Source organism: Zootoca vivipara, chromosome 12 (assembly GCF_963506605.1).
Source record: "Zootoca vivipara chromosome 12, rZooViv1.1, whole genome shotgun sequence".
Classification (NCBI taxonomy): Eukaryota; Metazoa; Chordata; class Lepidosauria; order Squamata; family Lacertidae; genus Zootoca; species Zootoca vivipara.
In genome coordinates, this window is record NC_083287.1 from 40,834,977 (window position 1) to 40,855,504 (window position 20,528).

The 20,528-nt window shown below is 41.3% G+C and overlaps 1 protein-coding gene across 3 annotated transcripts in view; it reads right to left on the reverse strand.

Moving 5' to 3' along the window:
• Positions 1 to 20,528, reverse strand: part of EPC1 (enhancer of polycomb homolog 1) — a 54,886-nt gene that overhangs the window by 14,014 nt on the left and 20,344 nt on the right. For all 3 annotated transcript variants that reach the window (XM_035128875.2, XM_035128876.2, XM_035128873.2), the window contains 9 exons: positions 10,852 to 11,011; positions 7,515 to 7,660; positions 6,649 to 6,855; positions 6,334 to 6,482; positions 4,539 to 4,698; positions 4,161 to 4,337; positions 3,924 to 4,013; positions 3,684 to 3,832; positions 1,547 to 1,899 (listed from right to left, as the gene is read on the reverse strand). In XM_035128875.2, coding sequence (XP_034984766.2) covers positions 1,547 to 1,899; positions 3,684 to 3,832; positions 3,924 to 4,013; positions 4,161 to 4,337; positions 4,539 to 4,698; positions 6,334 to 6,482; positions 6,649 to 6,855; positions 7,515 to 7,660; positions 10,852 to 11,011 — 1,591 coding nt within the window. The remainder of the gene's footprint in view (positions 1 to 1,546; positions 1,900 to 3,683; positions 3,833 to 3,923; positions 4,014 to 4,160; positions 4,338 to 4,538; positions 4,699 to 6,333; positions 6,483 to 6,648; positions 6,856 to 7,514; positions 7,661 to 10,851; positions 11,012 to 20,528) is intronic.

The window sequence follows — 20,528 nt, forward strand, 5'->3', positions numbered from 1 at the left end:
ATAAAACTTTATCTAGGTTCAACACTACTTTGAATGACTAGACATAATAAATATTGATGATAAATGCCATGAATGACTAATGTAATTAGATAATCAAATATCTTAATAAAATTGCTAGGGACAAAATTGTTGATATTCTTTTATTCCACAATGGTAGAGTGCTTTTTTTCTTTTCTTTCAAAGAGACAAACATGCATTGCTACTGAAGAGTTCAACAGAAGTTAAATACCATGGTTGACTTCTGGGAGTCTTGTATCAGAAAGAAACAAGTACTATATACTATGATCACACCATAAACATTCCACAGCTACCGTATTATCTATTTGCAAGTTACACAGTGAATCAGCAAATCTTCAATTCTGGCAACTACTTCCAGAAATCATTCTGTAGGACAGCTATTTGAATAGCAGTACCCATATCTTCAAGCTGTTCACCTGGTACAAGTGTACATTTTGGAAAAACAATTTATTTTACTTACTGATAGTATTGATTTTCTTAAGCTGTATACCTGTTATTCTAAACAATGGACTTCAAAGTTTAAGCTTCGGTATACCACATGTGTTATTTCAGGGGAATAATTTTCTTTTTGTAAAATTTGATGAGTTCCTTAAGATCTGGTGCAGCAGGTGTGTATGGCATCACTGTCTATTAGGCTAATAAAGGTCCAGCTAATAAAGGTCCAGTCTATTAGGTCCAGTCGTGACCGGCTCTGGGGTTGCGGCGCTCATCTCGCTCTATTGGCCAAGGGAGCCAGTGTAGAGTTTCCAGGTCATGTGGCCAGCATGACAAAGCCGCTTCTGGAGAACCAGAGCAGCACATGGAAATACTGTTTACCTTCCCGCTATAGTGGTACCTATTTATCTACTTGCACTTTGAGGTGCTTTCGAACTGCTAGGTTGGCAGGAGCTGGGACCGAGCAACAGGAGCTCACCCCGTCACGGGGATTCGAACTGCCAACCTTCTGATTGGCAAGCCCTAGGCTCAGTGGTTTAACCCACAGCACCACCCACGTCCCAATTAGGTTAATAGCCATTGCCAAATTTTGCGCAGAAATTTCATGTGAAAGAGCAAGTGAGCAGAAAAACTAATAGCCATTGCCAAGTTATTTTTCACTGGTGGACTAGAAATATCTGAGAGTGTTGAACTTTTAAGTCAAAGTTAAGAAAGTTTGCAGGCAGATTTTTTCATGGTTAGCTGTTTCATGGATAATGCTGGCTCTCTGGTTTTAAACTGCCCCCATCTTTCAGGTTTTGACGTCTTCTTATGCTACATTTTAATTCTTAATTTTGTATCCCATCTTGAGAATCCCAACCAAAAAGCAAAATAATTGCTGAAATGAATAAAAATGTCAAATAGTCATAACAAAATTAATTCTGCATGGAAGGAGAGATTTGTCAGACTTTATACTGCCGAGAATTTCAGCAGCTGCACTTAAGTGCACAATGTAAAATACAATTATTAGCTGAGAAAGACACGGAGGAGCTAAAAAGTTGGATCATCTTTGCCAAAAGCAACTTTAGTATTAAGTTTGTCAAAATCAACATACCAAAGTGTGCTGAACCACTGCTACTTTTACTTTGTATAGAGGTACTGCATGTCTGGGTCCCGGGTTGTGCTGTGCCAGTTCGATTTACACTCCTGTGTAATTTCCTATAGGAAAGTTCATCATTGTCACTGTCATGTAGGGATGGTGTCCGAGGCCTAAAATGCCGCCATCTACATGATTTGATATTGACTAGTATTTGACTGAGGTCTTTAGAGAAAGATCTGTCCGAGGTATTTGTTTCTGAGGTATTGGCAAATTGATTGATTGACGAGTGTAGTTGTGAAGAAAGCATTTCTGAATCCAGCTGGCAAAATGCACTGTTGTTCTCCGAATATGCTCGGTCCAGTAGCACCCTAAAAATGGGAAGAAGGTTGTTTTTATAGTATACAAGCTGAAGTGAAATTTACAACCCAACCCCTTTTTATGGCAGCCACATGGGGGGAAAACAGCAGAAATAATAATTTGAGAATCTTGCCACAAAACTTTCCAAATCAACTGTTAATCCAACATTTGAAGGATAAAGAATACTGTTAAGGCCCATATGTGAAAGAGCAAGTGAGCATAAAAACTTAAGCTATTATTAAATAAATAAAGTCAATGTGATAAGATAACTTATTTCAACATTCAACATGTCACTTCTATTTGTAATAAAGTATTTTTAATGTAGTTCCTGGATCACCCTTTTGCTATCAGGTTTTCCACAATGCATTCTATAAACCTTTAAGAAATTACTGTAAAATTGCAATTAAAAGCACTGGCAGATCTACAGAATTCTTAATGGGCGAAAATGAGGACATAGTGTCTTTTGAAGACTTATTTACTACATTTGATTAGGAACTGAACAGGCAAAACAGAAAAGGAAGCAAAAGCACAAATTAAGTTAATAATTTTAGACAGCCTATGAGTCACAACCAACGATAAAGAGCTTGTTCAAATACAATGCCAAGCCATGATTTGGCACTATGTGAACAAGCTGGAGAATCTCATTGCACAAAATTTTCTGCTTCCTGATAACAGTTTATGGCAAATGAATTTGACTGTTCAGATGCAACGGCAGACCATGGTTTTCCTCAAACCATTTCTTGGGGCAGGGAATAGCAGCATGGGGGAAGGAATAGCCTGTAAGCCTAGTGTTACTCAAGCCTTGTTTATTTAGCACCAAACCATGGTTTAGCATTATGGCTTAGGCCTGTGCAAAGAAGAAGAAAAAATCAAGCATGCTTGAAAATATAGCTGTTTGATCATCATGTTTAATATTAAAGAAAATATGCACATATTTCACCAGTTTTAGACTGAGCTTGACTGCCTGCAGATTAAGTGACTTCACTTCAGGTTTAGCTGATGGTGGAAATAGTTTTATCTTAATTGCCTGAGACATGTTAAAAGATTTACAGAGCTTGCCAGCCCACTACTGGTAGAGAAGAATATCTGCATTCACAAATGAGGATCATTTTTCCCCATCGAGAAAGCAATTATTTCTATCCTCAAATGAGAGCCCCACTCCTTAAACACTTGAAGAGAGCGGGCTCGTGTTTTCTGACTGCCTAGGCAAGAGAGACAAAGTCTACTACCCCCCATATTTCGGTACATGGGAAAAGACTTGAGGAAGGACGCATCAGCAAGAGACGCACTCCAAGGCAACAACAATCTCTCAACTCTTAAGTACTGTCCAGTAAAGCACCAGTTGAATTCATTTCCTGAAAAGAGAATAAGACTCTCATCTCATGCTGTGCTTAGGGACAGCTGGAAGCAGCAAGAGAATTTTCTGAGTGTATCCCAAGCTTACTTTAATGAGAGTTGTTGACACACCAGCCCCTTTTCCTGAAGTGCTGAAAAAGGGGCCTAGACTGCTGATCACAGGGTTAGCAATCAAGGCCAGGCAATAACTTGTGGACTCCTCTTTCCCACCTCAATTCTTTCATTGCTCATATGCTTCCAAACTTTCCTGCAGCAGATGATTTAGAGGATTATCTTAACCAAGGTATATGTAAAAGTAAAAAAATCCTTTAAGGGCTAGTTTGTTTTTCAATTAAAAAATTATAAGCAAAACTAAAAGAACTTTATTGTACTGCCTTCACACTCTCACCAAAACATATTGAAACTTTATGTTAACCACCTTAAAGATAAATAAGCCTACCTTCCACCACGTCCAACCCGTCTACGTGAAAACCCAATGCACCGCTGGGGTACAGTAAGAGTTGTTAAGCAATATCTGTAACGCTCATCTCCTAACGTTCCCCCTTTAGGAGTACTCCACGGCCAGTCACCAGTTTGGTCTACATTCGGCTTGAAGAGAAAAGTTTGAGAACAAATGTTTTAGAATGCTACTTTCATTGTTAATATCAGTAATATTTGTTTGTAGAAACTCAAAACTTACAGCATAATACTGACAGCCTGCTTTCCTACGGAAAGCAAATGGACCATCAGGATCATTTTCTTCCTCAGCTTCAGAAGAACCAGATAAGACCTTTGAACACACAGGAAGAGAACACAGGTAAGAATCTGAGGGCACAATTCTAAACATCTCTATTCAGAATTAAGTCCCACTGAATTCAGTGTGCTTAGACACATGTAAGTGGTTACAGGATTACAGTCGAAAATATGAAAGTCATACTTGGGAAAGCGGTTCCTCATCAGAGCTGGGAAAGTCATATTGATTCATATCTTTAGCATTAAAGACTGGCAGTGCAGCAGGAGTTGTCTGTTGAGTAGCAGCAGTAGCCGAGGAAGGTACAACTTTGGGCTTCTTCTCATACTTTCTTTTGGGTCTTATAATGTCCGCTTTCTCTTGCTGCAAGAAGAAAATAGATAACCCATTGAGAAAAGGCTATAAAAAGTGCCTGGGCAACCAAACTATAATAAAAGTGGAATGATAAATGTTTATTAAATTTACTTTACACTTCAGTTATCTAGGATTCTAGACTTGGACTCTAAACATTTTGGCCCAATTTTAAAAAGCTGAATAAGTACATATATCTTCAGATTTAATCACCTTGTTGACTTTAAATTCCTTCAGTTCCATACTTTCTTGGTGTTTAAACTGAGTGCTATTAGGAACAGGAACAACAGGAATAGCATAAGTTGGCTTCATGGGCTGCCGCTGGGCCATTACCTCAGACACGATCTCTCCATTATAATCGCCCAAATTGTATCTGAAAAATATATTATAAAAAGCTGCTATAATTCTTTTTAAGCATTTAATACTTTAATATTTATGCCTACTCTTTGTGAAATCCTTTATTATCCAGTAAATACAAATATTATTTCATCTTACACAGACAAAATACTTCTATAGTCTTCCTCAACCTGTTGCCCCCAATATGTTTCGGACGACACCTATTGGCCATGCTGGCTGAGGCTCATGGGGAATTGTAGGCCAAAACATTAAAGGGGAACAGGTTGGGGAAAGCTGTTATAGAACACTACAACAGCTTCCAAAATTCTTAAGTCACAATTTCAGCAAATGGATTAGAAGTGAGGGAATTAGGTGGTACCGGTAAATGTTTATTTTCAGTCAGTATTATCTACCCAGCCAATATCACTGGATTAGTTCAAGAAAAGTAGATTATGACATGATGGTTTTTCTCAATTGATGCCACAAATGTCTACAACGGACACCATGCAACAAACTGAATTCCTTTAGCACTGAGAATAGTCCATTTCAAAGTGCTTCTATTACAAAATTTAATATATTTTCCTGAAGTTTCCAAGAAATCATCAACATGTACAACAGTTACAGAAACATGCCAGCCTCAAATCCCCTTTGCTCCTCTCTCTTTTTCACAATACGGTACTGCCTTCACTTCAGCCTCTCATCCATCAACAAATCAACATCTTTTTTAAAAAGAAGTATTTTTCTTCTCAGTTGGTATATAATTCTAGACATCTGCATTGTGCTTGCCTCAGTTTCAAAATTACAAAAGGTGTGCTTCAAAAAGATAGGAACCTGCCTCATACAAAGCCTGACTATTGGTGCATCTAGTAATGCTTGTTCTGCCCAGCAGAAGCTCGCGACTGTCTCTAGGCAGGAATCTTTTCTAGCCCTAACTGGAATTGTCAGGGATTGAATCGGGGTCAGTAACAATTTGTTAACCTTGTCCCCCTCAAAATAACAAGACTTATCAAAGATATCAAGCAAAAAGCATGTGAACTGGAGCAAACTATCTAAGAAGGAGCTACCGTTTTGTTCTTACACACTGAGAACCATAACTGGGGAAAATGTCAGGATGCATAATGCCACAAGTTTATGATTTGTAACCCCACGTTATTTCTCAACTTGTAAAAGGAAAGCTCATTAATATTGACTGGTTCTAGGTATAAACCAGCATTCCATCCAAGTGAAATTGTAACCAACTGATGAATACATTTGTCACTCACAGTCACTCCAACAAAGCAGGTGGCCTCTCATGAAAATATGGCATTGCTTTGTGACTAGAAGTGAGGTTCACTACCAGATTCATAATGTTAAATAACAGTACTAAGATACAAATAGTGAACATGCAAAAAAGAGCTGCATTTAAGAAGACTTTCCATACAGAAAAAGCTACCTACCCTATGACAGAGTTAGACCTTTATGATATTGCAGTGCGGTCCTAACCATGTCTACTTGAAAGTAAGTCCTCTTGTTTTCAATGGAGCTTACTACCAAGTAAGTAAGGTTAGGACTAGAAAGTTAGCTAGAAACTTTTTTAAAAATAAATAAATAGAACATTATCTCTATTCTTTGTATTTAATAGCAATATTAACAATACTTTTTTTAAAAAAAAAAATCAATAGACATTCTTTACCTCTTTTCCATAATTTCCAGTGTTAAATGCAGTAACTCCCTCTTACTTTTTTCCCGTCTCTTTATCATCTCTAGAATTGTTACTGCACGACTCAAATCCCGACGCAGCTTAAGCATCTTTTCATATGATGCCTCATCATTTTTTCGATTCTGCAAAATAAATAAATAGTCACACAGACCACAAAGACACCTGCATTTTTATAAACACAAACACAAACTCTTCTGGGCCATAACACTATCCATTATCCTTATTTCTCTTGCAGAGGCAAGCTCTAAATAGTGTTCAAAGAGGTCATATAAATATAAACACACTCACTTTACGAGTCTGCATCTTTTCTGTTCGCCTTCTAAATGCAACGTAAGGATCATTTGTACTGGAACCATCACGCTTCTCCTGTTTTACTGCTGGGATAAGAGATGGACCTCGACAGTTTTTCCTCTTTTTAATCCAGTACTCATATACTTCTCTAATCAGTTCATCATCTTCTTTCAAGAGTAGCTTGGCCTCCTGCAGGCTGACTGGCTAAAAGTAAAACACAAGTGTGTCACTTTTGTTACATTTATTTATTTTGCAACAGTTGTAACAGTTTCAAACAGTGATGTGGAGCCAGCATTTCCTGACTCGGACCGTACTTTACTTTTTATGTAGAAAACGTTTTCATTTCATAGAGTTGCATGCAATGTTAGCTCTACTCTGAGTAGACCCAATGAGATTAAAATTAATGGGCCTAGATCAGATGTATCCATCTATCGGGTTTCTCTAAGAAGAACTTTGTTGGATACAACCCATATGTTCATTAGTAACAATGAATATATGTCAAATGTAAATGCATTATTAGGCAAATTTCTCAGATTCAACGTTTTTAGTTATTTAATAAATACAAGTAAAACAAACAGGGCAGGGATGGGAAACTGTTACCCTCCAGTAGTTGTTGGGACTCCAATGCCCAGCAGCCCCAGTCAAGATAATAGTTGGGGATGCTGAGAACTGGCTAAACAACATCTGGAGGGCATCAGGTTCCCCCACCCTGCTCTAGAACACCATAAAATTTTCTGATGCAAGCTCTAAACATTTTCAGTTGAAAATTAACATATGCAAATTTGCTTAAGATTTTCTTTTAAATTCAAAATTTTCTAGCAAACCTACATAAATGCTTTCAAGTATCTGAAACAATGCTATACCTGCTGACCACTGCCTTTTTCCAGCCGATCTATCATTTCTTCAAATTGCAAAGGAGAAATATCAATCTTTTTCTTCAGCTTATTCACAAAGGCCTCATCTTCTGAATCCAAGTCATAGTCTGGCTGCTCTGCATCCAAACTAAAAGCTGGAGGGGGAAAAGTATGTTTTATGCTTTTGTTCTCAGGTGTTCTGGGGAGAAAAGAGGTAAGGCAGGGTAGACGGCTATTTGGACATTGGCCAAATTGGGGTATAATGCTCAAGCATAATTAAGCATCACATGAACAGGCCTTGTTTCCTTCCAGGCCTACACTTCACCCTCACTTCTCCCATATCTAGGCTTAAAATAATTATGATTAGTTTCAAAACAAATGAACTTCAAACCATGGGTTATAACGCTGGCCCACTGAACCTAATCAGTTAGTGTTCAGCCACAATTCCAGTCTAAATGAAAATGTTTTATGACATACCTTATGGGTCAACAGCAAACTAAGGCCCATGGGCCAGATCAGGCCCAATTGCCTTCTGGATCCAACCCACGGATGGTCCGGGAATTTGCTGTGTGGATTGCCAGCACACATTTTCTTTCCCTCTCCCTCCCATGGCAGTGCCTCCACCTCCTCCCTCCCTCCTCCTGGCTTCTCCCTGCCCTGCCTAGAGGAGAAAGGGGACTGGGCTTTGTTGGTGCCAGCAGCAGCAGCAGCAGCAGCACTCGAGCAGCCGCCATTTAAAGCAGCCCCTCTCTGGAGCCCTTTTGCACGACACTCATTGTCCCTCCGCCATCCCCTGCTGCTTGCAAGACACAGGTAAGCAGCTACCGGGCTCATGGTGCTCTTGCATCATTTTCCTTTTCAAAATATAGTCCGGCACCCCACAAGATCTGAGGGACAATGGACCAGCCCCCTGCTGAAAAAGTTTGCTGACCCCTGCCTTATACCATGTCAAACCATTATTCCATTTAGCTCTTTACTGTAATCAGTGACAACTCACTGCTGCAACTCACAGAGGTTTCAGACAGAAGTCTTTCCCACCTCTGCCTGGAGATGCCACTAACTGATACTGGAACATTTTGAAAGCAAAGCCTGTGGTTTAAACTATGGTGCTTCCATACTGAGCTGTGGCCATGAGAGAGGGAGCTAGGTTTGCTCATGCAGTTGTTAGCCATCGTATTGTTATGTCTGAACATAATGTTTCAGGAGCTTTAAAAAGAGATTACCGTATTTTCCGGCTTATAAGACTGGGCGTATAAGACGACCCCCAACTTTTCCAGTTAAAATCTAGAGTTTGGGATATACTCGCCATATAAGAAATACGACCCGGTGTATAAGACGACCCCCGGCTTTTGAGAAGATTTCCCTGGGTTAAAAAGTAGACTTATACGCAGAAAAATACAGTAGTTCAGTTTAAGTACTGGTTTTTACGGAGACCAAGTTAAAATAAATATCCTCTTTTAAAAGGTCAATTTCAATTTAGAAATCTGCATACATGTTCCTGTAACATGGAATACTAACACAATTTTCTTTACAGCGTCCTGACAATGTCGACTTGGGATAACTGGCCTACAGTACTTTCTTGTCAAGTTATACAAAAATTTAATTAAAACCGTATCCTGAAATGACTATAGGCAGAAGTCTTGTAATGTGGACTTCACCCACTGAATCAATTAGGCACGAAGAGCTGATTATTTGCATCATCTTAAGTATGATACTCTGAACTCTAGATACTTTCTCCAAGTCAGAAGCAAAAAAGGAGTTATAGTGCATTCTTGAGACTATAAAATTATGCTGGAAGCAAAATGGAAAATTCCCAGGCTCACTGGTTGCCTGCCCCTATAGTAGCAGAAGCTAAACAACTAAGGACACTTGTGTATGTGTGGTGGCGGTAAATAATCCCAGGAGACAACTCTACTCTATCAACCATAGTTGAATCACACACACTCACAGAGGTGGTCAATAGTTTGTCTCCAATAGGAAAAAGCAACACCACATTAGGGTTCCTTAGAAACAGTGGTAGGTTTACGCATAACAAACATGCTACTTTTCTGGAAACCACTGTAGTTGTGCTAACAGACAAATCACCCTAATTTCAGATACTTACAGTAAAGTTAAGACAAATATAACTACCGTTCACCTGCCTTCAATGAACACCACACACACACACACACACACACCCTGCAAATCCAAATCTTTTTCCAGTGAAGCCTGGAAATTTATTATTGCAGAAGGTGCAAGGTTTATCAATCTACAGGAAAACAAGATTTTATATCATTGGCCTGCCCCTCAAAGGATTGAAGCCACAACATTCTGTACTAGCTATGGTTGCTGAACAATCATAGGAAACTCCACTGAGTAAAGAACAGCAATTTATCCTAGTTCTCATGCTTTGGGGAAGAGAAGCAATCAACATGAGAGATATCAATGAAAACGGATTCTCTGGCCAAAAGCACTCCCAGGGAAACAGACCTGCTCTTTCACAGCAATTCAATGCATCAATTACAACTATACATTCAAGATCACTTACCCCACCCCCAACACAGCTTTAGTTTTACCTGTGTTCAATACCAGATTATTCACCCAATCCAAACCAAGGTAAACTTGAGACACCTCTTACAATGCCAACCACTGCACCCAAAATCAAATGGGAATGTAAAACAGAAGTGGGCATAATCAATGCTGGGAAACCTCACCCTAGTCTACGTTTCTCAACAGTTCATTTATAAGATGCCAATTATGAAGTAGCTCCACTCCTATATGACATTTCTCATTCTCCTGCGCTGTCTTCTGTGACCAGACATGATAATACTTTCTTGCAAGTACAGTGGTACCTCAGTTTTCGAACGTCTCCGCTGACAAACATTTTGGTTTTCAAACGCCATAAACCCAGAAGTAAATGCTTCGGTTTTCAAAAACACCTCAGAAGTCAAATGTGCCACGTGGCTTCCGCTGAGCGCAAGATCCTGAGGCCTAGCTGTTGGCTATCGAGTTTTTGGTTTTCGAACGTTTCAGAACTCAGACGGTCTTCCAGAACGGATTAAGTTGGAAAACCGAGGTACCACTGTATATTACTTTAGTCAATGAAAACTGTTTATCATTACTGGAGTCAATATTTAAAATTTATAGTTTCTGCCAAATTATTTTAGTATGCAATATTGTGTAATAAAAAAGTAAAGTATTAACATTGTTTTGAGAAAGTAAATTTCAAGGTATCACAGCACCTTTTGTCATCTTGAAACTACAAACTCACAAAGTTACTTTTCCAGAAAGCAAGAGTAAGGATGTCACTGCCCAAGAAACCCAAACCAAAGTCACCTGTGGAGTTTAGATGTAGAGATATACTCACGCTGTATGTGAATAAGCTGCTTTGGCATCTTAAATTCTCCAGGGTATATAGATTCATAATAAGCAATATTACTTTCCGCTTCCGGGACTGGTATAACCATATTATCCCTCTTCTCGCCATATACCTGCTGTGCTGAAATGGCCCGCTGGAGATGATGTTCCTAAAATTAGAAGAGGAAAAAGACAGAAAAGTTGAAAACCACAATGCACATTATTTATTATTATTATTATTATTATTATTATTATTATTATTATTATTATTATTGGGGTATTTTAAATTTCTTAAAACTGCCTCTTTGAAAAAAGTCCCCTCAATGTGAGAAAATACAAGCATTACTTTTGTCAAAAATTCTACCATTAAGATTTACAGGTTATACGAATTTACAGTATGTTAAACTCACAATTACAGGATTAGTAAGTAACTAGGAACAGCACAAAGCAAGTCAAAATCTGTCACTAATAGTAGCAAAAGACCACCACCACTACCAACAGCAACAAAAGAATTAGCTAATAAGTTGGCCAAGTCCATTTTTTAAATATTTTTTATTTTGTTTATTGGTTTACTGTGCTTGTTGATATAGTCTTTTAAAGAGGAAGGTAAAAATTTTCATCTCTCAAGTGAAACTGTCTTAACAGTTACTAAAGTAACCAAATAATCATAGTATCAACAGGGTGGGTTAGTGCAGATGTTTTGATGGCTCTCTTCTAAACAAAATAAGGAAACTGGTGGCCAGCCTCTCAAAACTTCTCCTCTCCAACCCTTCTCCTTCCTGGAGCAAAACTGACCTTCTCTCACCCTTAACTATAATTAAGTAAACCATCAACCTTCATGCCCACTGTAGACAAGGTGGAAATTTGCTCTATAGAGAGAAGGGAGGACACATTAAAAAGGCTGGTTCCCATTTCCTGTAAGCTATAGTTAGAGATCTTGTGTTCAAATGTAGTTCCCAGTTCTTCAGACTATGGCTCAAAGCAGCCTTCCCCAGCCTGACACTTTCCAATATTTTGGACTACAACTACAGAAACTGCAGAACTGTGAGTTGAACCCCATAAAAACAGGATTTTTTTCCCTTTGCAAGGAAACTCAGCAACGTTGAGCTGATCCTTAAAAATAGAGCTTTCCCCCCTTTGCAAAAAAAGATGCACAACTCTGAGCTGACCCCGCCCCCCAAAAATGGGGCTTTTCCCATTTGCAAAAAAAGCTGCACAACTTTGAGCTGATTGTAAAAAAATATATGGAGCTTTCCCCCTTTGCAAAAGAGGCTTCCTCAAATATTTAATTTTTTTGGGGGGGGGGGCAAAGACACCTAGCCCTCTAGGTGTTGGCTGCTATGCCTAGGACAATTCAAGAAAGCAAAATATATATTTTTTCTTGTTTTCCTCCTCTAAAAACTAGGTGCATCCAATGGAGCGAAAAATACGGTCAACTCAAATGCCCTGATCTTTGTTTCTACTGACTACAAGAAGCACTTCTGCCTTGTCTGGGTTAAGTTACTTTGTTCACCCTCATCCAGTCCATTACTTATATCACACACTAATTCAGAATATCAGCCTTGGCTTGTGATGAGGAGAAAACAATTTGCTGTAGTTCATAAGCTGACAATACTGAACTCCAAAGCAAAGCCCCGGCCAACTTCCCCCTTAGGTTTCAGGCAGACTGGTCAAATAGAATGAAAAAATCAATAGAAACCTGTGGAAAACCACACACTAGTGACCAAGCTGTCTAACAGGAGTTACCCTGCACCACTTCTGATACCAAACCACCACTAAACAGTGCCAGCTGCTCCATTACAGCTAGGCGTTCCAGAAGGATATAAAAGATAATCATTCTGAAAGCTAGGTGATCCAGCAGAACCTTATAGAGATGCATTCTCCAATGGGTCAGATATCAGGACCTCACCTGTCCTCAAAAAATTCTCAAAGCTTATAGACAAAAGCTCTGAGATTACAAGCTGCTTTAGTACCCTTAGGTGCAGCTCATCAGGCCCCAGGAATCTGAATTTATGTAGTTAGGTTTCCCTTACCACCTCTTTTCCTATATTGGACTGAAGCTCCCTACTCAGAGTAGTAGGCCCACTGAAGTAAACAGACATGATCAGCTATCATTAACTTAAATAGGTCTAATTAAAAAGAAAATTCAATTTGTAAATATTGTAAATACTGACTGAATAAATTGAATTCTTAATACTAAATACGATCATTTAATGGCAAATCAAGCTATAGATACATTTTGCATTCTGTAAGAATCCTTAAGTATCAAAGTGGCCTTTGATCTGTAAAGGATGCTAATGTTGAAATACATAATGGTACAAGAATATAGAAAACTTTGACAGATTCTTCTGTGTTGAAAAACAATTCAAAATGTTTCTTACACATCATGTTTTTCCACATGCTCATAACCTGCAAGGTGGAGTAGTTCTTCAAGAATTGAGAATTAAATACCAAAGGATTTCAAAACATTCAGGACTCCTGACGAGTAGAGACTTGTATTTTGGCTAGTACCCAAGTACAACAGTTTATTTAAAACAAATAACTTCACATTAAAGCATGGGTGTCAAACACAAGGCCCGGGGGCCAAATCCGGCCCGCCAGACCTCGTCATGTGGCGCGCCGAGCGCCCCAGCCAGCGGGACCCAGCAGCGGGACCTTGCTGCTGAAGCGCCGCGCCGACAAAGCGCCGACAAACAGCTGGGGCCTGGGGGGGTTGAAAGGCGGCTGGAGCAGTGCTGCATGGAGCACCCCGAGCCACAGCAGGAGAAGGAGGAGGTAGCTTGCCAGGTCAGCGCCCAGCAGCGCCGCACGGAGAGTCCCGATCCTCTGCGACGCAGCAGTGCTCTGTAGCACTTTGAATCCTCCTCCTCCTGCCACGGCTCGGCGCCTGGAAACGGCTGCTGCTGCTGAAGCACAGACAAAGCACCCAGCAGCGCCGCGTGGAGGAGCAGGAGGATTCAAATTGCAGCCAGCAGCAGCAACGCTCCCAGAGACTCAGGGCGCTCTGCGCACGCTTCTGGGTGCCGACCCAAGCCTCTGGGAGCCGGCAGGAGGAGGAGGAGGCTTGCCGGGTTGTCACCCAGCAGCGCGCGCGGAGCGCCCCGAGTCTCTGGGAGCGTTGCTGCTGCTGGCTGCCGGAGGCTAGGGGCGCTCTGCGCGCGCTGCTGGGTAACGACCCAGCAAACCTCCTCCTCCTCCTCCTGCCGGCTTCCTGAGGCTTCGGGGCGCTCTGCGCGCGCTGCTGGGTAACGACCCAGCAAACCTCCTCCTCCTCCTGCCGGCTCCCAGGGGCTTGGGTTGACACCCAGCAGCACACGCAGAGCACCCTGAGCCTCATTCAAACCAACTTTAAAGGAGAACACATTTTTTTAAAAAAAAAATCAGCAGTAACATGGTCATAAAACCACATCTAAAAAGTCTGGGGTAATACAACGTTTTCACCTGGTACCAAAAAGAAGAAAAAAAGACTCAGGTCCAGATGAACCTCTGCGCGTGCTGCTGGAACCACTTGCAGTAATAATAATAAAAAGACACCCACCGAAAATAAGCCACCCTGTGTTTTTTTGAGGAAAAAAAGTTATAAGACGGTGTCTTAAAAAAGGGAAAACATGGTAGGATGCTGCTTTATACTTCTGGCCCTTAAACCCTGGAACCAGGAGAACCTCAGCCAGTCCCTTTGGTGAAGGGTGGTGGCTCACTGGCAGAACATCTGTCCTGCATGCAGAAGGACCCCAGCATCTCCAGGTACTAGTAGCTCTGCAAAGCTCCTGCATGAAACCCTAGCAAGCCTCCACCACCCAGTGCAGTTACCAAAAAAATCATTTTTCAATAAATTGTACAATAATTGTACATTTGAATATCTACTTGCCATTATTCTGACTATGTTAGTTATTACTTACATTATTACAAAAAGCAGTAATAACTGAATGCAGTGACAAAAATTTATGATAATAAAGATAATAAAGAGTGGACACATAGTCCTACAGATACTAGCGGCCCTTTGAGGGTGACCAAACTACTGATGCGGCCCCCGATGAATTTGAGTTTGACACCCCTGCATTAAAGTAAGAACAACCATATACTGTAGAGTAAAAATAGTACCAGTCACAATCAAGGCATCTAATCACCTTAAGAGCTAAAAAACAGTAAGGATTGTTTGTAACGGGAACACTCAAGTGTTGTTACTCTCCCCATCACAGAATGGTTAATCCTGCACATGCTCCTAGAGCAGAGGTGGGGAACCTTTTTGGCTCTATGGGACCGGTCCTTATCAGGAGCGGTCTTACAGGCCATATTTTACAGGTGAATGGGGCCACCCACCTGCCAATCACATGGCTTTGCAAGTGAGAAGGGGGCAGATGCTTCAAACAGCACTTTTGAGAAGCCCTTTACAGAAGCTCCTACAGTCCAATTTCAGCTAGGAGCATGGGGGCTTCAAAAGTACTTCTCAAAAGTGCTGTTTGAAACAGATCACAGAAATCTCTCCCCATCCTGCCATAACACCCGCATGCAGGAGAAGTGCAGGAGCTGCTTCACACAGCACTACAGAGGCGCTTTGATCTCCTCTCATCAGGGGAAGAGCAAGGATTAAATCCTGCTGCCTTGAATGTGCATATTCAAGGCAATTCTTTTCCCTACTGGGAACAGGGCACATTGCCAATGCAGGATTTACCGCTGTTAATGTTGCCAGTGATATTGGCTGGTGGGCAGGTGAGTATGGTTTGAGGAAAATAGCCCTGTGGTCCAACTTGCCACCCCCCACCCCCCCAGACAAGCCAAGGTTTGCCTGCAGGTTGAAGGTTTTCCACCCTTGTTCTAGACCAGGGTGGTTCAACTTTTACTATCAAGTGGGTCGCAATAGTACTTTGACATAAAGCATGCGGGCCACACACTGCCTTGTCACATGGGGAGCAAGGCCAAATTTGACCCCCCCAACCCTTGTACTACCTTCTCAAAGCCAACTAAGCAAGGCACCAGGCTTTAGGAAGGAGGCACGAGACTCTGTCAGGGTCCTAGAGCCCTCCCACTTCCTTGCCAAAGCTGGAAAAGCACTTTGAGGAGGAGGCCGGAGGACTCTAGGAGCCTCTCAGAGCCTCCTTCCCAATGCCAAGTGCCTCACTTAGCTGGCTCTGGGAAGGCAGCCCAAGGGTTCCAAATGTTGCTGAGGGCTGCCAGAAAAGGCCTTGAGGGCTGCACTGGATCACCCTGTCCTAGACCAACCAAGCAGCCAGCAAATAATATAACTAACTACAAGTACAGCCAACAATTCTACAGCAGAGTTTTATCGTATCACCAGTCCAGTGAAATACACTGATCCACTATAACATTTGTGTTAACATACACCAAGATATAGGTAGGTAGCCGTGTTGGTCTGAGTCGAAGCAAAAAATAAAAAAATTCCTTCAGTAGCACCTTAAAGACCAACTAAGTTTTTATTTTGGTATGAGCTTTCGTGTGCATGCACACTTCTTCAGATACACTTGAAACAGAAGTCAGACCCTTATGTATGGATTCTTATATGATTATGCATGATCAAGCTTTCTTTAGCGCCTCAGCCCTTGCTTTTTCCCCGCAGGACCAATTGCAGTCATCAGCAGTCGTTAACAGCCATCTACAGGTTCACCACTCCCATCAGCCCATCACCCATTCCCACCCACCCACCCACCCTCTGTATATACATAAGGGTCTGACTTCTGTTTCAAGTGTATCTGAAGAAGTGTGCATGCACACGAAAGCTCATACCAAAATAAAAACTTAGTTGGTCTTTAAGGTGCTACTGAAGGATTTATTTTTTAATTTTTGATACACCAAGATAGAATTGCTACCGTCTCCCTTAACATGGCAGGGACACAGGTGGTGCTGTGAGTTAAACCACAGAGCCTAGGGCTTGCTGATCAGAAGGTCAGCGGTTCGAATCCCCGTGACGGGGTGAGCTCCCGTTGCTCGGTCCCAGCTCCTGCCAACCTAGCAGTTGCAAGTAGTCAAAGTGCAAGTAGATAAATAGATAAATAGGTACCGCCACAGTGGCAAATATTAAACCAGACAGACAGAAAGCATGCTTTATGATCTCTTAATATGCGGGAACGTATTTCCCAGGAGGAGGCTCATGTTAAGGGAAGTCATTAGTGAGTAGCACAGACTTTGCTCTGTCTTCTAAAAGAAGTCAGTCATCTATCCATGAGGACCTCTTGCAAGATGTCTAATAGATAAATAGGTACCGCCACAGTGGGAAGGTAAACGGCGTTTCCATGTGCTGCTCTTGCTTTGTCATGCGGGCCACATTACCTGGAAGCTGTACGCCGGCTCCCTCGGCCAATAACGTGAGATGAGCACCGCAACCCCAGTCGGTCACGACTGGACCTAATGGTCAGGGGTCCCTTTACCTTTTTCCTTAACATGACACATGATGAACCTGATATAAGAAACAATCCCACACTGTTTCTACCAGGAATGAAAATTTAAGATTCCCTTTTACCGGTAATTCAAATCCCCTCAAGAGCTTAACACTGAGTCTCTTTGTGATAGCTTCTCAATTTAAAGCAAAACATATTGCAATTGAAGTATTTTCAGAAACAAATCCAAGGCTTCTCACCGCTCCACCCAATATAAGATAGTGTGTCAGAGTACGGTATATATATTTTTACTTTCCAGAAGAAAAACTGATTGGCAATGTTAATGCCTCCAATGCTTACTTCTAAGAATCATCTTGAAAGGCAGTATTTTTTATAGCCAGAGGGACAGATCAGTCTATTTCTGGTCCTTACCAATTTTATATGTGTTAACTCATAAGTCTGTTTAGTTTAGTTTCTTCATTAAGTCGAGGGGGGGGGGAATGTATTTAAATACAAGAGGGTGTGGAACCGTTTTCTGAAGGCCACAGTTCCATCTTAGTAACCTTTGGAGAAATCACATGTGGGCAGTGCCGGAGGCAAAAATGGGTAAAGCAGCAAATGTAAATTTTACCTTTGTACAGTAGGCTACTTTCTTGACACACACCCTTTACCCAGGCAACCAAGAGGCATTAACAGAGTTCAATGATACATTTCACCCAGGCAAAACACACTTAAGGAGGATATAAAGGAGGGATAGTGAGTAGTTTGGTCTGGGGCGAAAACCAAGGGGTCAGACAGAGAGGGCTGGAGGGGCAGCTTGGGCCCCTAGGATTACAGTTCCCAGTCCCTGAAATATGGATGATTACTTATATATTATGTGCATTTTCCCACAAAGTATGTACGTTATCCCAATGTATTAATTTCTAAACAAGTTTTGTCCTAAAATGAGCATTTCTAACACCTTTTTGTTTTGTTTTTGAGCCAAGAAACAATTGCAAAAGAAGTGTAAAATGTATAGGATAATTAGGTTCCAACCTGTGTGTTAGTCTGGGAGGTACAAATGAAGACCAAACAAAACTCTCCTCCGTACATATATAGCAGGGGTGGGGAACCTCTGATCCATGGATCAAATTTGACCCACCAGCCCTCCTCATCTGGCCCACAAGGCCATTTTGCTCAAACCACACTCACCTGTGGACAACCACCTGTCAAAGTTAGTCCACAGGGTGGAGCAGATAAAAGATCTAGATTCTAGGCTCCTAGGCCTAAAAGGCTCTCCACTCTGCTATACAGCAGTATGTCCAACCGGTCGATCGTGATCTACCTGTCAATCGTGGTGTGCCCCTGGTCAATCACATGATTATCAATCTCCCCCCCCCCAAATAAAATAAAATAAAATAAAAAGAAAGCTCAACAACTTTTGGCTCCTCCCCAAAAGCTCAATAACTTTGGCTCCTCCCCAAAAGCTCAACAACTTTGGGTTCCCCCAAAAAAGCTTTTTAATAGTGGGAGTAGATCGCAGTCGCTTGTGAGTTGGACATGCCTGCTATACAGGATTTATCCAGTTCCACAAGTAAGCATTAAACCTTGCACCCTGGTGCAAGTGACCTTTACAACTTTAGGCCTAAGGCCTAAGAACAAAACTGCAGAAAGGCTAATGCAAACACATCCCACTAGGTGGAGAAACAACAGATGTATTTCAAGGGGCATGTTGTCAGTGAATGATGCTTACAAATTTGACCCCTGGGCATTACTAGATAATAGTGTTTCTAATTGTAGCTGTTGGTATTAGTTATTATAACTTAGTCTTCATTGTGCAATTTTAGATTTGTAATTGTGAACCACCACATGAAAGCACAGCAAAAATGTATTAAAGAAAAATACGAGGATTAGCTGTTGCTGAGGTCTTGGAACATACACATCCACTGGTTCCACATATGGAAATTTTAGGTTTGGAGCTCTGTATGGCAGATCTGTTATCAGAAACAGTATCTCTTCAAGACAATATAGATGCACACAGTGGAGTGATTTTTATTTTATTTTAAGCAAGTATAGTAGAGGGGTAATATTTTAGACAGAAATAAGGCTTCTTCAGAACACAGGTTCTCAATCTACAGTGTCTCAAGACTGATGAAAGATGACTGGTGGCTGTGTCCATTACTTTTAGCTCTCACAAATCTTTGCTCTTAATTGTCAGTCTTGAATTATGGCAGAATTGAATTAAAAAGTAGGGGAAGGGTTTTTTAAAAGAAATCCATGAGGGCAACTCTCCCCAATCTTAGCCAAGCCATGCCTTCACAGTCTTTTTAAAAACAGTAGCTGCAACAGCCATCACAGAAGTTAAACAGGAAGACTTCACTGTAATTCAAATATTGATTAGTTATTTGGTATTAAGGAAGATCTTGAATGCAAAGCAAGAAGTCAGATACTCAAAATAAACTGTTCCAGTGACATAGCTGCCTAGAGCAATTAAAGCACAGACACCTACAGGGGCCAGTGAGAACTGGAAAAGGGCTCGTGGCAGAAGTTGGCAAGAAAAATAAAAATGATATATGGAAAAAGAGACAAGTGGTGGAGAGATTATTTGAACCCTCCTGCCTCATTTTTCTTGGGACAGATTAAGGCATTCCATGGACACTTATGTGGGAATATGTGCCACAGAACACAATGGGGGTGGGGGTAATAATATATCCTGCCTTTCCTCCAAGGAGTCCCCCCCCTCCCCAATTTTATGCTCACAACAACCCTGTGAGGTAAGTTAGGCTGAGGATCAGTGGCAGGCTAAAGCTCACTCAGGGAGCTACATGGTTGAGTGTGGGTCTCCCATGTCCAGCAGCCTAATCACTATACCACACTGTCCCTTTCAAGCAAATAAAGCAAGGACTGGGACACCACCTCCCTTTTTCTGCACTGCTGGAAGTGGCTCATAGCACCATAAGACTTTATGCCAAAATACTTAGGAGTTTGTTATAAAGCAAGCACTCTATTCTGCATGCTCAAATAGAATGTTAATACATTATGCCAATACATTCAGAAGAGTTTCATGATCCTATCAAGACAGAACAAGATCTCCCAACAAGTTTTCCTTTATAAAAATTTATATACTGGTACTCCTATTCTAAACACTGTATTAAAGGTAAAGGGACCCCTGACCGTTAGCCGGGGACGACTCTGGGGTTGCGGCGCTCATCTCGCTTTACTGGCTGAGGGAGCCGGCGTACAGCTTCCAGGTCATGTGGCCAGCATGACAAAGCCGCTTCTGGCAAACCAGAGCAGCACACGGAAACGCCGTTTACCTTCCCGCTGGAGTGGTACCTATTTATCTACTTGCACTTTGACGTGCTTTCCAACTGCT